General features: G+C 67.4%; 1 protein-coding gene across 1 annotated transcript; it reads left to right on the top strand.

Moving 5' to 3' along the window:
• The first annotated feature begins 21 nt into the window (after positions 1–21).
• FIBP (FGF1 intracellular binding protein) lies at positions 22–12,181 on the top strand. Its single transcript, XM_075018423.1, has 11 exons — positions 22–71; positions 748–838; positions 1,924–2,122; positions 3,270–3,396; positions 4,299–4,399; positions 5,309–5,442; positions 8,228–8,336; positions 9,070–9,133; positions 9,679–9,765; positions 10,821–10,918; positions 11,917–12,181. Exons 2-11 carry the CDS (start codon positions 754–756, stop codon positions 11,984–11,986), a joined length of 1,074 nt encoding a protein of 357 aa, XP_074874524.1. The 5' UTR covers positions 22–71; positions 748–753; the 3' UTR covers positions 11,987–12,181.
• The last annotated feature ends 6 nt before the right edge of the window (positions 12,182–12,187 follow it).

Here is a 12,187-nt window from a genome sequence, read left to right as displayed (position 1 = left end):
CCGGCGCCTGACGTCATCGCTGCGTCGGTGGCGTCATCAGGAAGGGGCTGGAGGCGGCAGCGGAGCGGCCGGTCAGTGCCCGGGGGGGCGGGGGGGGGCCGGGCCCCTGGGTCCTTCTGGGGGGGGTCGGGGTGCCCGGGTCCCCTCTGGGGGGGGGGTCGGGGTGTCCGGACCCCCGGGTTCCCTCGGGGGGGGGGGGGGTCGGGGGGAGTAGGGGGGTGCCCGGACCCCTGGGTCCTTTTTGGGTGGGGGTCGGGGTGTCCGGACCCCCGGGTCCCCTTTGGGTGGGGGTGTCCGGGCGCCTGGGTCTCTCTGGGTGGGGGTCAGGGTGCCCGGACCCCCGGGTCCCCTCTTGGGGGGGTGGGGGATATTGCGGGGGGGGTTGTCCAGACCTCTGGGTCCTTTTTGGGTGGGGGTCAGGGTGTCCGGACCCCCGGCTCCCCTCTGGGGGGGGGTCGGGGGGAGTAGGGGGGTGCCCGGACCCCTGGGTTCTTTTTGGGTGGGGGTCGGGGTGTCCGGACCCCTGGGTCCCCTCTTGGGGGGGGTGGGGGGTGCCCAGACCCCTGGGTGCCCTATGGGGGGGGGTGTCCGCACCCCTGGGTCCCCTCTGGGTGGGGGTCAGGGTGCCCGGACCCCCGGGTCCCCTCGGAGCAGGAGGGATACGGGGGGGTGGAGGGAGCCCGGACCCCCGGGTCCCCTCTGGGGGGTGGGGGGGGGGGTTGCCTGGACCCCCCCGGGTCCCCGCAGGCGGCCATGACGAGCGACCTGGACATCTTCGTGGGGAACACGACGCTGATCGACGAGGAGGTCTACCAGCTCTGGCTGGACGGGCACTCGGGTGCGCCCCCAGACCCCGGGGTGTCCCCCCTCCCTGGGCACTTGGGTCCCCTTTCCTGGACACCCAGGGTGGGGGGGGCAGACCCCAAGGTCACCTGCAGAGCAGCGCTGCTGGTGGGGGGGCCACGTCCCCCGGTGTCCCCTGTCCCGTGGTGGTTGTGTCCCGTGGTGTCCCCCTGTGCCACCGTAGCCTTGTCCCTCGGTGTCCCTGCGTCCCACGGTGTCACCATCCCACGGTGTCCCCGTGTTCTCCCTCTCTTGGTGACGATGTCCCACGGTGTCCCCATGTCCCTTGTCCTCCCCATCCCTTGGTCTCCCTGTCCCTTGGTGTCCCCATGTCCTCTTTGTCTTGGTGTCCCCATGTTTTCTTTCTGTTGGGGGCCACGTCCCATGGTGTCCCCATCTCCTGTATCTCAAAGACCATGTCCTATGGTGTCCCCATGTCCTCTTTGTCTTGGTGTCCCCACCCCTTGGTGTCCCTGTCCCATGGTGTCCCCATGTTCCTTCTCCCTTGGTGTCCCCATGTCCCTTGGTGTCCCCATGTTCTCTTTGTCTTGGTGTCCCCGTGTTCTCTTTCCGTTGGGGGCCATGTCCCATGGTGTTCCTGTGTCCCCATCTCCTGTATCTCCTGGTGACCATGTCCCTTGGTGTCCCCATGTCCCCATGTCCCTTGGTGTCCCCATGTTCCTTCTCCCTTGGTGACCACGTCCCATGGTGTCCCTGTGTCCCCATCTCCTGTATCTGCTGGTGACCATGTCCTATGGTGTCTCCATGTCCTCTTCCCCTTGGTGTCCCCATGTTCCTTCTCCCATGGTGTCCCCGTCCCATGGTGTCCCCATCCTTTGGTGTCCCCATGTCCCTTCTCCCATGGTGTCCCCATCCCTCGGTGTCCCCATGTCCCCATGTCCCTTGGTGTCCCCATGTCCCTTGGTGTCCCCATGTTCCTTCTCCCATGCTGTCCCCATCCCTCGGTGTCCCTGTGTCCCCTCGCCCCCGGGTGTCCCCACGTTCCCGGTCTCTGGGTGGCCCCGTCCCCCGGCGCCCCCGCGCCCTCTCCCCCCGGTGACCGTGTCCCTGTCCCCGCAGTGGCGGAGGCGGTGGCCCGGCGGCTGCGGGGGGGGGTCCTGGAGCGGGCGGGGACCTCGGTGGCCGTCCTGCAGAGCGACACGCGGGACCACTACCGCACCTTCCAGATGCTGGAGCGGCTCCTGCACGCACCCCCCCGCCTGCTCCAGCAGCTCCTCTTCCAGATCCCCCCCTCCCGGCAGGCCATGCTGGTCCAGCGGTCAGCACTGGGAGGGGCACTGGGAGGGGCACTGGGAGGGGCACTGGGAGGGGTTGGGGGGCACTGGGAGCACCGGGAGGGGCACCGGGAGGGGCACTGGGAGGGGTTGGGGGGGCACTGGGAGCACTGGGAGGGGCACTGGGAGCACTGGGAGGGGTTGGGGGGCACTGGGAGCACCGGGAGGGGCACCGGGAGGGGCACCGGGAGGGGCACTGGGAGGGGTTGGGGGGCACTGGGAGCACTGGGAGGGGCACTGGGAGCACTGGGAGGGGCACTGGGAGGGGTTGGGGGGCACTGGGAGCACCGGGAGGGGCACCGGGAGGGGCACCGGGAGGGGCACTGGGAGGGCACTGGGAGGGGCACTGGGAGCGGCACTGGGAGGGGCACTGGGAGGGGTTGGGGGGCACTGGGAGGGGCACTGGGAGGGGCACTGGGAGGGGTTGGGGGGGGCACTGGGAGCACTGGGAGGGGCACTGGGAGGGGTTGGGGGGCACTGGGAGGGGCACTGGGAGGGGCACTGGGAGGGGTTGGGGGGCACTGGGAGGGGCACTGGGAGGGGCACTGGGAGGGGTTGGGGGGCACTGGGAGCACTGGGAGGGGCACTGGGAGGGGTTAGGGGGGCACTGGGAGGGGCACTGGGAGCACTGGGAGGGGCACCGGGAGGGGCACTGGGAGGGGTTGGGGGGCACTGGGGGTTATTGGGAAGGGTTGGAGGGGCACTGGGGGGCACTGGGAGGGGTTGGGGGGGCACTGGGAAGGGACTGGGAGCACTGGGGGGGACATGGGGGAGCAGTGGGAAGGGTTGGGGTGCAGGGCAGTTTTTGGGGGGTCCCCCCCACCTTTGAGGAGAACATCCCATGGGGGCTGCTGGGGGGCTCAGGGGTGGGGTGGGGGGTGGGGTGGGGGGTGGGATGGGGGGGGCTGAGGTCGGGTTTTGGGGTGCAGGTGAGTTTTGGGGTCCCCCCCAAATTTTGGGGTGCCCCCCCAGGTACTATGTCTTCGAGGAGGGCTGCACAGGGGTGCTGTTGGGGGGGGCTGAGGAGTAGCTTTTGGGGCTGAGAAGCGGCTTAGGGGGGGCTGAGGGTGGGTTTTTGGGGTGCGGGTGGGTTTTGGGGTTCCCCCAAATTTTGGGGTGTCCCCCCCCCAGGTACTACGCCTTCGAGGAGAGTTTCGCGCGGGAGCTGCTGGGGAAGAAGCTCTCGAAGGGCACCAAGAAGGACCTGGACGAGATCAGCGCCCGCACGGGGGTCTCCATCAAGAGCTGTCGCCGCCAGGTGGGCACCCCAAAACTGGGGGGGCACCCCAAAATCCAGGGGGGCACCCTAAAACCCAGGAGGAGCACCCTCAAACCCAGCAGGTGCCGCTCTGAAACTTGGAGCGGTGGGGGGGCACCCTGAAACCTCAGCAGAGGTCCTGTGAAATTTGGGGGCACCCCAAAACTAGAGATGGGCACCCCAAAACTGGGGGGCACCCTAAAATCTGAGAGGGCACCCCAAAACCCAGGAGGGCACCCTAAAAAGCAGAGGGGCTACCCTGAAACCTGGAGGAGGGGGGGGGGCACCCTGAAACCTCAGCAGAGGCACTGTGAAATTTGGGGGCACCCCAAAACTGGGAGGGGCACCCCAAAACTGGGGGGCACCCCAAAATTCAGGAGGGCACCCCAGAATGGGGGGAGGGGTGAGGAGGCACCCTGAAATTGAGGAGGGGGGCTCAGCCTGGGGTTGGGGGGGGCATGAGGCACCCCAGAATCACAGAGGCACCCTGAGATGGGTGGGCACCCCAAAACGGGGGGGGCACCCAGATATTGGGGGGTGCTCCCTAAAATGGGGGGGACACCCCAAAACTGGAGGGGGGGCACATTAGATTGGGGGGGGCATCAAGCACCCCAAAATTGGGGGAATCTGGATTAGGGGGGATTAAAAGTTGGGGGGGCAGAGCTGAAAGTGGGGGAGAGTTCCCTAATATTGGGGGGGGCATTTTTGGGGGGGTCCCCGATATTGGGGGGGGTCCCCAAAACCGTGGGGGAGGGTCCTGCGCAGCAGGTGGGGGGCAGTTTGACCCCATTGGGGAGCGTTTGGGGGGTGGGGGTGGGTCCAGAGGGGTGAGGGGGGGTTCGAGGGGGTTTGGGGGTGCTGGGGGGGTACCCCCAAATCTGACCCCCCCCCCCGCCCCCCAGTTTGACAACTTCAAGCGGGTGTTCAAGGCGGTGGAGGAGCTGCGGGGGCCGCTGGCCGACAACATCCAGCAGCTCTTCTTGCTGCCCCCCCCCCTCGCCCGGTCAGCACCCAAGGGTGCTATGGGGGGGGGGGGGTCCCATGGGGGGTGGTGGGAGCCACTGGGGGTTGTCATGGGGTGTTACGGGGGTGTTCTGGGGTCCCGTGGGTGCTGGGGGGGGGTTGCATGGGGGAGTGGGTGCTGGGGGGTCCCGTGGGTGCTGGGGTTGGGGGGGGGGGGAATCCTATGGGGGCTTGGGGAAAGAACCTGGGGTCCCATGGGTGCGGGGGGGGCTGCTGGGGGGTGTTAGGGGGTCCCATGGGTGCTGGGGGGGGTGGTAGAGGGTGCTGGGGGGGTGCCATGGGTGCTGGGGGGGGCTGCTATAAGGTTCTGGGGGGTCGCATGGGTGCTGGGGGGGCTTCTATAAGGTGTTAGGGGTCCCGTGGGTGCTGGGGGGTTCCATGGGTGCTGGGGGCATCGTGTGGGTGCAGGGGGCTCCCGTGGGTGCTGCGGGGGGTCGTATGGGTGCTGGGGGGGCTGCTGTAGGGTGTTAGGGGTCCTGTAGGTGCTGGGGGGTCCTGTGGGTGCCAGGTTGGGGGGGGGAAGCCTGGTGGGGGCTTGGGGAAAGGACCTGGGGTCCCATGGGTGCTGGGGGGTGTTAGGGGGTCCTATGGGTGCTGGGGGGGTGTTACGTGGTCCTGTGGGTGCTGGGGGGGGTCCCATGGGTGCTGGGGGTGTTGTATGGGTGCAGGGGGCTCCCATGGGTGCTGGGGGGGTCCCATGGGTGCTGGGGGGCTGCTGGGGGGTGTTAGGGGCTCCTGCGGGCGCTGGGGGGGTGTTACGTGGTCCCGTGGGTGCTGGGGGCTGCCAGCAGAAGCGCTTTGAGGTGGGGGGGGGTCCCCGGCATGCACGTGGGGGGTGCGGGTGCCACCCAGGTGACAGGGGGCACCCCCGGGCGCCCACCCCCCGCAGGGACTACGCCGCCGTCGTCTTCTTCGCCAACAGCCGCTTCGAGACGGGGAAGCGCCGGCTGCAGTTCCTCACCTTCGGGGACTTCGCCGCCTGCGCCCAGCACATGATGCTGCACTGGACCCAGGGCGCGCTGGGTGAGGGGGGACGCGGGGGACGTCGGGGACGTCGTGGGGACGGGGGCACCCCCCGGGGTGGGGGACGCGCGGCGTCACCTCCTGCGCCCAAGACGTCGTGCTGCGTTGGGGCTGGGGGGCTCTGGGCGAGGGGACGTCCTGGGGACGTCATGGGGACATCGGGGACATCATGGGGACACTGGGGACATTATGGGGACATTGGGGACGTCATGGGGACATTGGGGACATCAGGGACGTCATGGGGACATTGGGGACATTATGGGGACATTGGGGACGTCATGGGGACGGGGGCACCCCCCGGGGTGGGGGACGCGCAGCGTCACCTCCTGCACCCAAGATGTTGTGCTGCATTGGGGCTGGGGGGCTCTGGGCGAGGGGACATCCTGGGGACGTCAGGGACATCATGGGGACATCGGGGACGTCATGGGGACATTGGGGACATCAGGGACGTCATGGGGACAGGGGCACCCCCCGGGGTGGGGGACGCGCGGCGTCACCTCCTGCGCCCAACACGTCATGCTGCGTTGGGGCTGGGGGGCTCTGGGCGAGGGGATGTCATGGGGACGTCATGGGGACATCGGGGACATCAGGGACATTATGGGGACATTGGGGACATTATGGGGACATTGGGGACGTCATGGGGATGGGGGCACCCTCCGGGGTGGGGGACGCGCAGCGTCACCTCCTGCGCCCAACACGTCGTGTTGCGTTGGGGCTGGGGGGCTCTGGGCGAGGGGACGTCATGGGGACATCAGGGACATCATGGGGACATTGGGGACATTATGGGGACATCGGGGATGTCATGGGGACATTGGGGACACCCTGGGGACAGGGGCACCCCCCTGGGGTGGGGGACACGGGGCGTCACCCCCCATGCCCAGCGTGTGGTGCTGTGTTGGAGCTGGGGTCTCTGGGCAAGGGGACATCATGGGGACATTGGGGACATCAGGGACATCATGGGGACATTGGGGACACCCTGGGGATGTCATGGGGACAGGGGCACCCCCTGGGGTGGGGGACACAGGGCATCACCTCCTGCACCCAAGACGTCGTGCTGCGTTGGAACTGGGGGGCTCTGGGCGAGGGGACGTCCTGGGGACGTCATGGGGACATCGGGGACACCCTGGGGACATCGGGGACATTATGGGGACATCGGGGATATCATGGGGTCAGGGGCACCCCCCTGGGGCGGGGGACGCGGGGCGTCACCTCCAGCACGTGGTGCTGCCTTGGAGCTGGGGGGCTCTGGGCGAGGGGACACCCTGGGGACATCGGGGACCCTCTGGCTTCAGGGTCGCCCCCCCGGGGAGGGGGGGACACGGTTCCCGCTGTCCTGGTGTTTCTACCGTCCCCCACGTCCCCGTGACCCCCCCGGTGTCCCCAACATCCCCGTGACGTCACTGTCCCCATGACGTCGCTGTCCCCACCAATCCCCTGGTGTCCCCACGTCCCGATGTCCCCGTGACCATCGTGCCCCCCCCCACTGCGCCCGTGTCCCTGATGTCCCCAACATCCCCGTGACCCCCCCGACCCCAGCCATGTCCCAGTGTCCCCACAACTCCGATGATCCCATGATGTCCCCCATGTCCCCCATGCCCCTAATGTCCCCAAGCCCCTGACAACCCCCCGATGCCCCCAGTGACCCCAGTGATGTCCCCATGTCCCCCATCTCCCCGATGTCCCCAAGCCCCTGATGCCCCCCTGGTGTCCCCGATGTCCCTGTGACCCCCCCAGCCCCAGCGATGTCCCCTTGTCCCCAATGTCCCAGTGTCCCCACGACTCCGATGATCCCGTGATGTCCCCCGTGTCCTCGATGACCCCAATGACCCCCCAGTGTCCCCCGTGTCCCCAAGCCCCTGACGACCCCCGACATCCTTGACACCCCAGTGTCCCCCCATGACCCCCCGATGTCCCTATGACCCTGGTGATGTCCCCAATATCCCCATGACTCCCATGTCCCCGTGATGACCCCTCTGTGTCCCCGATGTCCCTGTGACCCCCCCGACCCCAGCGATGTCCCCAGCGTCCCAGTGTCCCCACAACTCCAGTGATCCCGTGATGTCCCCCGTGACCGCGATGGCCCCCCAGTGTCCCCCGTGTCCCCAATGTCCCCATGACCCTGGTGATGTCCCCAATATCCCCATGACTCCCATGTCCCCGTGATGACCCCCCTGTGTCCCTCATGTCCCCGATGTCCCTGTGACCCCCCCAGCCCCAGCGATGTCCCCTTGTCCCCAATGTCCCAGTGTCCCCACGACTCCGATGATCCCGTGATGTCCCCCGTGTCCTCGATGACCCCAATGACCCCCCAGCGTCCCCCGTGTCCCCAAGCCCCTGACGACCCCCGACATCCTTGACACCCCAGTGTCCCCCCATGACCCCCTGATGTCCCCAACATCCCCGTGACCCCCCCCGACCCCAGCCATGTCCCAGTGTCCCCACGACTCCGATGATCCCATGATGTCCCCCATGTCCCCCATGCCCCCAATGTCCCCAAGCCCCTGACAACCCCCCGATGCCCCCAGTGACCCCAGTGATGTCCCCATGTCCCCCATCTCCCCCATCTCCCCGATGTCCCCAAGCCCCTGATGCCCCCCCCGTGTCCCCGATGTCCCTGTGACCCCCCCGACCCCAGCGATGTCCCCAACGTCCCAGTGTCCCCACAACTCCAGCGATCGCGCGATGTCCCTCGTGACCCCGATGATGCCCCAGTGCCCCCCGCGTCCCCGACGTCCCCAAGCCCCCGATGCCCCCTCACGCCCCCGTGCCCCCCCCGTGTCCCCAGCGCCGGAGGCGGCCGAGCCGGACGGGGACGTCCCCAAGTCCTTCCTGCAGGACCTGAAGGAGCTGAAGGTGCTGGTGGCCGACAAGGACCTGCTGGACCTGCACAAGAGGTGGCACCCCGCGGCCTGGGGGACCCCCCCAACTCCTGGGGGGGACCCCCCAACTCCTGGGGTCCCCCCAAAAGCCTGGGGAAACCCATAATCCTGGGACTCCTCCCAAAACTCCTGGGGGACCCCAAAAATCCTGAGTGACCCCCCCGAAGGCCTGGGGGACCCCAAAATCCTGGGACTCCCCCCAAAACTCCTGGGGGACCCCAAAAATCCTGAGTGACCCCCCCCGAAGGCCTGGGGGACCCCATAATCCTGGGACTCCCCCCAAAACTCCTGGGGGACCCCCAAGATCCTGGGGGACCCCCAAATCCTGGGGGACCCCCAAAACTCCTGGGTGCCCCCCCAAAAGCCTGAGTAAACCCAAAAGCCTGGGTGACCCTAAAATCCTGGGACGTCCCCCAAAATTCCTGGGTGTCCCCCACCAAAAAGCCTGGGGGACCCCATAATCCTGGGCCCCCCCCCAAAACTCCTGGGTGTCCCCTCCCCCAAACTCCTGGGGTCCCCCCCCAAAAAGCCTGGGGGACCCCATAATCCTGAGTGCCCCCCCAAAACTCCTGGGGAACCCCCAAATCCTGGGTGCCCCCCCAAACTCTGGGCCCTCCCCTGAAAACTCCTGCCCCCCCCCCCAAAGCTCCTGGATCCCCCTAAATTCCTGGCCCCCCCTCAAACCTCCTGGGTGACCCCAAAACTCCTGGGGCCCCCCCAAACTCTTGGGTGCCCCCCCCCTCCCCAGCCTGGTGTGCACGGCGCTGCGGGGGAAGATCTCCGTCTACAACGAGATGGAGGCGAATTTTAAGGTGACCCCCCCCTGCCCCCCCCCAAAATCTGGGTGCTCTGGGGGGAGGGGGGCTCCACCCCCCCAGATACCTGGGTCCTCTTGGGTGGGGGGCTGGGGGTACTGGGTGCTACTGGGGGTACTGGGTGGGGGTGGGTGTCGTTCCCCCCCCCCAGACTGTGGCGTCCTTTGGGGGGGGGCTCTCCTGCATGCCTGCGTCTGCTGGGGGGGGGGGGCCCCCAAATATCTGGGTGGGTGTCCCCCCCGGATCCCTGGGTGGGGGGGGTCCCCCCAAATGTCTGGGTCCCCCCCTGGATGCCTGGGTCCTTTGGGGGGGGGGGATATTGGGGGTTTGTCCCCTGGACCCCTGGGTGCCCCCCCCGGCCCCCTGGGTCCCCTTGGGGGGGGGGGGCAACCCAATGCTGGGGGTCCGTGGGTGCTACTGGGTGCCCTGGATGGCTGGAGGGGGGTGGTGGGTGCCCCTCTGGGTGACTTGATTGGGGGGGGGGGCGGGTCCCCCAAACCCCTGGGTGACCCCCCCGACACCTGAGTGTCCCCCCCCCGCAGCCCCTGTCGCGGGCGCTGGTGAACGTGGGGGGGAAGCTGACCCACGCGCGCGACGTCCGCGACTTCTTCGTCGACCTGGTGGAGAAGGTAAAGGGGGGGGCACCCCAAAATTGGGACACCCCTAAACTGAGGATTCCCCCCCCCCCAAAAAAAACCAACCTGGGACACCCCCCCCCCCTTCCCAAAACATGGGAACTCTGAGACTGGGAACCCCCCCCAAAGCTGGGATCCCCCCCCCAAAACTGGGACTCCTCCCAATAACTGCAACCCCCCCAAAAAACTGAGGACCCCCCCAAAAAACTGGTAACCCCCAAAAACTGGGAACCCCCCAAAACTGGCAACCCACCCCAAAACCTGGGAACTCTGAAAGTGGGAACTACCCAAAACTGGGACCCCCTCCCCCAAAAAGCTGGGACCCCCCCAAAATTGAGACACACCCCCCCAAAATTGGGACACCCCTAAAAACTGGGACCCCCCCAAAACTGGCAATCCCCCAAATTGGGGACCCCCCCGGGGGTGCTTGGGTGGGGGGGGGTCACGGATAAGATTTGGGGGTCCCCTGGGCTCAGAAGCGTTGTTGGGGGGGCAGCAGATTTGGGGGGGATTTTCTGGTTTGGGGGGGGGATCTGTGGGGTTTGGGGGGGCTGAAAAGGGGTTTGGGGGGGCTCTGAGTTTTGGGGGGGGCTGCGGGAGTTTTGGGGGGGCTGGGGGAGGTTTGGGGGGGCTCTCTGAGTTTTGGGGGGCTGCAGGAGGGAGTTGGGGGGCTGAAAGGGGGTTTGGGGGGGCTCTGAGGTTTGGGGGGGCTGTGGGTTTTGGGGGCTCTCTGAGTTTTGGGGGGCTGAGGGGGGGGCTTGGGGAGGTTTTGGGGGGTCTCTGAGTTTTGGGGGGGCAGCAGGGGGGTTGGGGTGACTGAGAGGGGGTTTGGGGGGCTGGGGGAGGTTTGGGGGGGCTCTGATTTTTGGGGGGCTCCGGGGGGGAGTTGGGGGGGGTCTGTGGGGTTTGGGGGGCTCTGAGGTTTGGGGGGCTGGTGGGGAGTTTGGGGGTTTGTCGGAGAGGTTTGGGGGGGCTCTCTGGGGTTTGGGGGGGGTCGGGGGGGTTATGGGGTGTCGGGGTGCGTTTTGGGGTGCCTGACCCCCCCGCAGGTGATCGAGCCGTGCCGCTCGGACAAGTGGAGCCCCGCGGACCTGCGCCTCTTCCTGGGGCACTACACCGCCGCCCCCCGCGCCCTGCCCGCCTTCCGGTCAGCACCCCAAAACCGAGACCCCCCAACTCTGACCCCCCTCCCTGCACCCCAAAATCTCTCCAGACCCCTCTGAGCCCCCAAACCCCCCCAACTCTGACCCCCCCACCCTGCACCCCCAAATCTCTTCAGACCCCCCAATCCTCTGACACCCCCAAACCTCCCCCTGACCCCCCAACTCTGACCCCCCTCCCTGCACCCCAAAATCTCTCCAGACCCCCCCAAGCCCCCCAACTCTGTCCCCCAACACCCTGCACCCCAAAATCTCTCCAGACCCCCTGACCCCCCAATTCTGACCCCCCTCCCTGCACCCCCAAATCTCTCCAGACCCCCCAATCATCTGACACCCCCAAACCTCCCCCTGACCCCCCCAACTCTGCACCCCCCTCCCTGCACCCCAAAATCTCTCCAGACCCCCCTGACCCCCCCAACTCTGACCCCCCCACCCTGCACCCCAAAATCTCTCCAGACCCCCCCAACCCTCTGATCCCCCCAAATCCTGGACCCCTGACTCAACCCCAGCCCCCCCCAAATCCTGCCACCCCCCCCAAAACCTGAACCCCAAAATCCGGGCCCCCCCCACCGCAAAACCTGATCTCCCTGCACCCCCAAAACCCTGCCCCCCCCAAAAGGGGACCCCCCTAAATCTGGGGACCCCCTGACCCCTCCCATAACGGGGCACCCCAAACCCACATGCCCCCCCCAAAACAGGGCATCCCACAAGTGGGGACCCCCCCTTCAAGGGACACCCCCAAACTGGGACATCCCCCCCCCCAAGAGTGGGGCTCCTCAAAAATGGGGGGGGCCCCATGAGTCACCCCAAACCAGGGACCCCCCCAACTAAGCCACTGCACCCCAAAAATGGGGGACCCCCCCCAAAAACCTGGCATTGGGCTGCTGGGGGTTGACCCTAAACCGGGGCGGTTTTACCCCAAAACTGGGTTGGGGGGGGCACCCCGAAAATGGGGGACCCCCCCTGAACCCCGATTTTTGGGCAGGCACCAGGCGCTGTGGGAGCGCTACATGGCCGTCATCACCGCCTGCCTCCTGCGCATGTACCACGACTGAACCCCAAAACTGGGGGGACCCCCCCAAAACTGGGGGACACCCCCAAAAACGGGGCGCCCCAAAAACACCGCCCCCCCAAAAAATGGGGATCCAGGAGCTGTGACACCCCAAAAATGAGGATAGCTGGAATATGGGGGACCCCAAAACTGGGGGGCACCCCAAAAGTGGGGGGACCCCCAAAACGGGGGGACCCCAAAACTG

This window comes from Buteo buteo, chromosome 29 (assembly GCF_964188355.1).
Source record: "Buteo buteo chromosome 29, bButBut1.hap1.1, whole genome shotgun sequence".
In the NCBI taxonomy this organism is placed as follows: Eukaryota; Metazoa; Chordata; class Aves; order Accipitriformes; family Accipitridae; genus Buteo; species Buteo buteo.
Note: the sequence above shows the minus strand (reverse complement) of the source record. Positions and strands in the feature narration are given on the sequence as shown.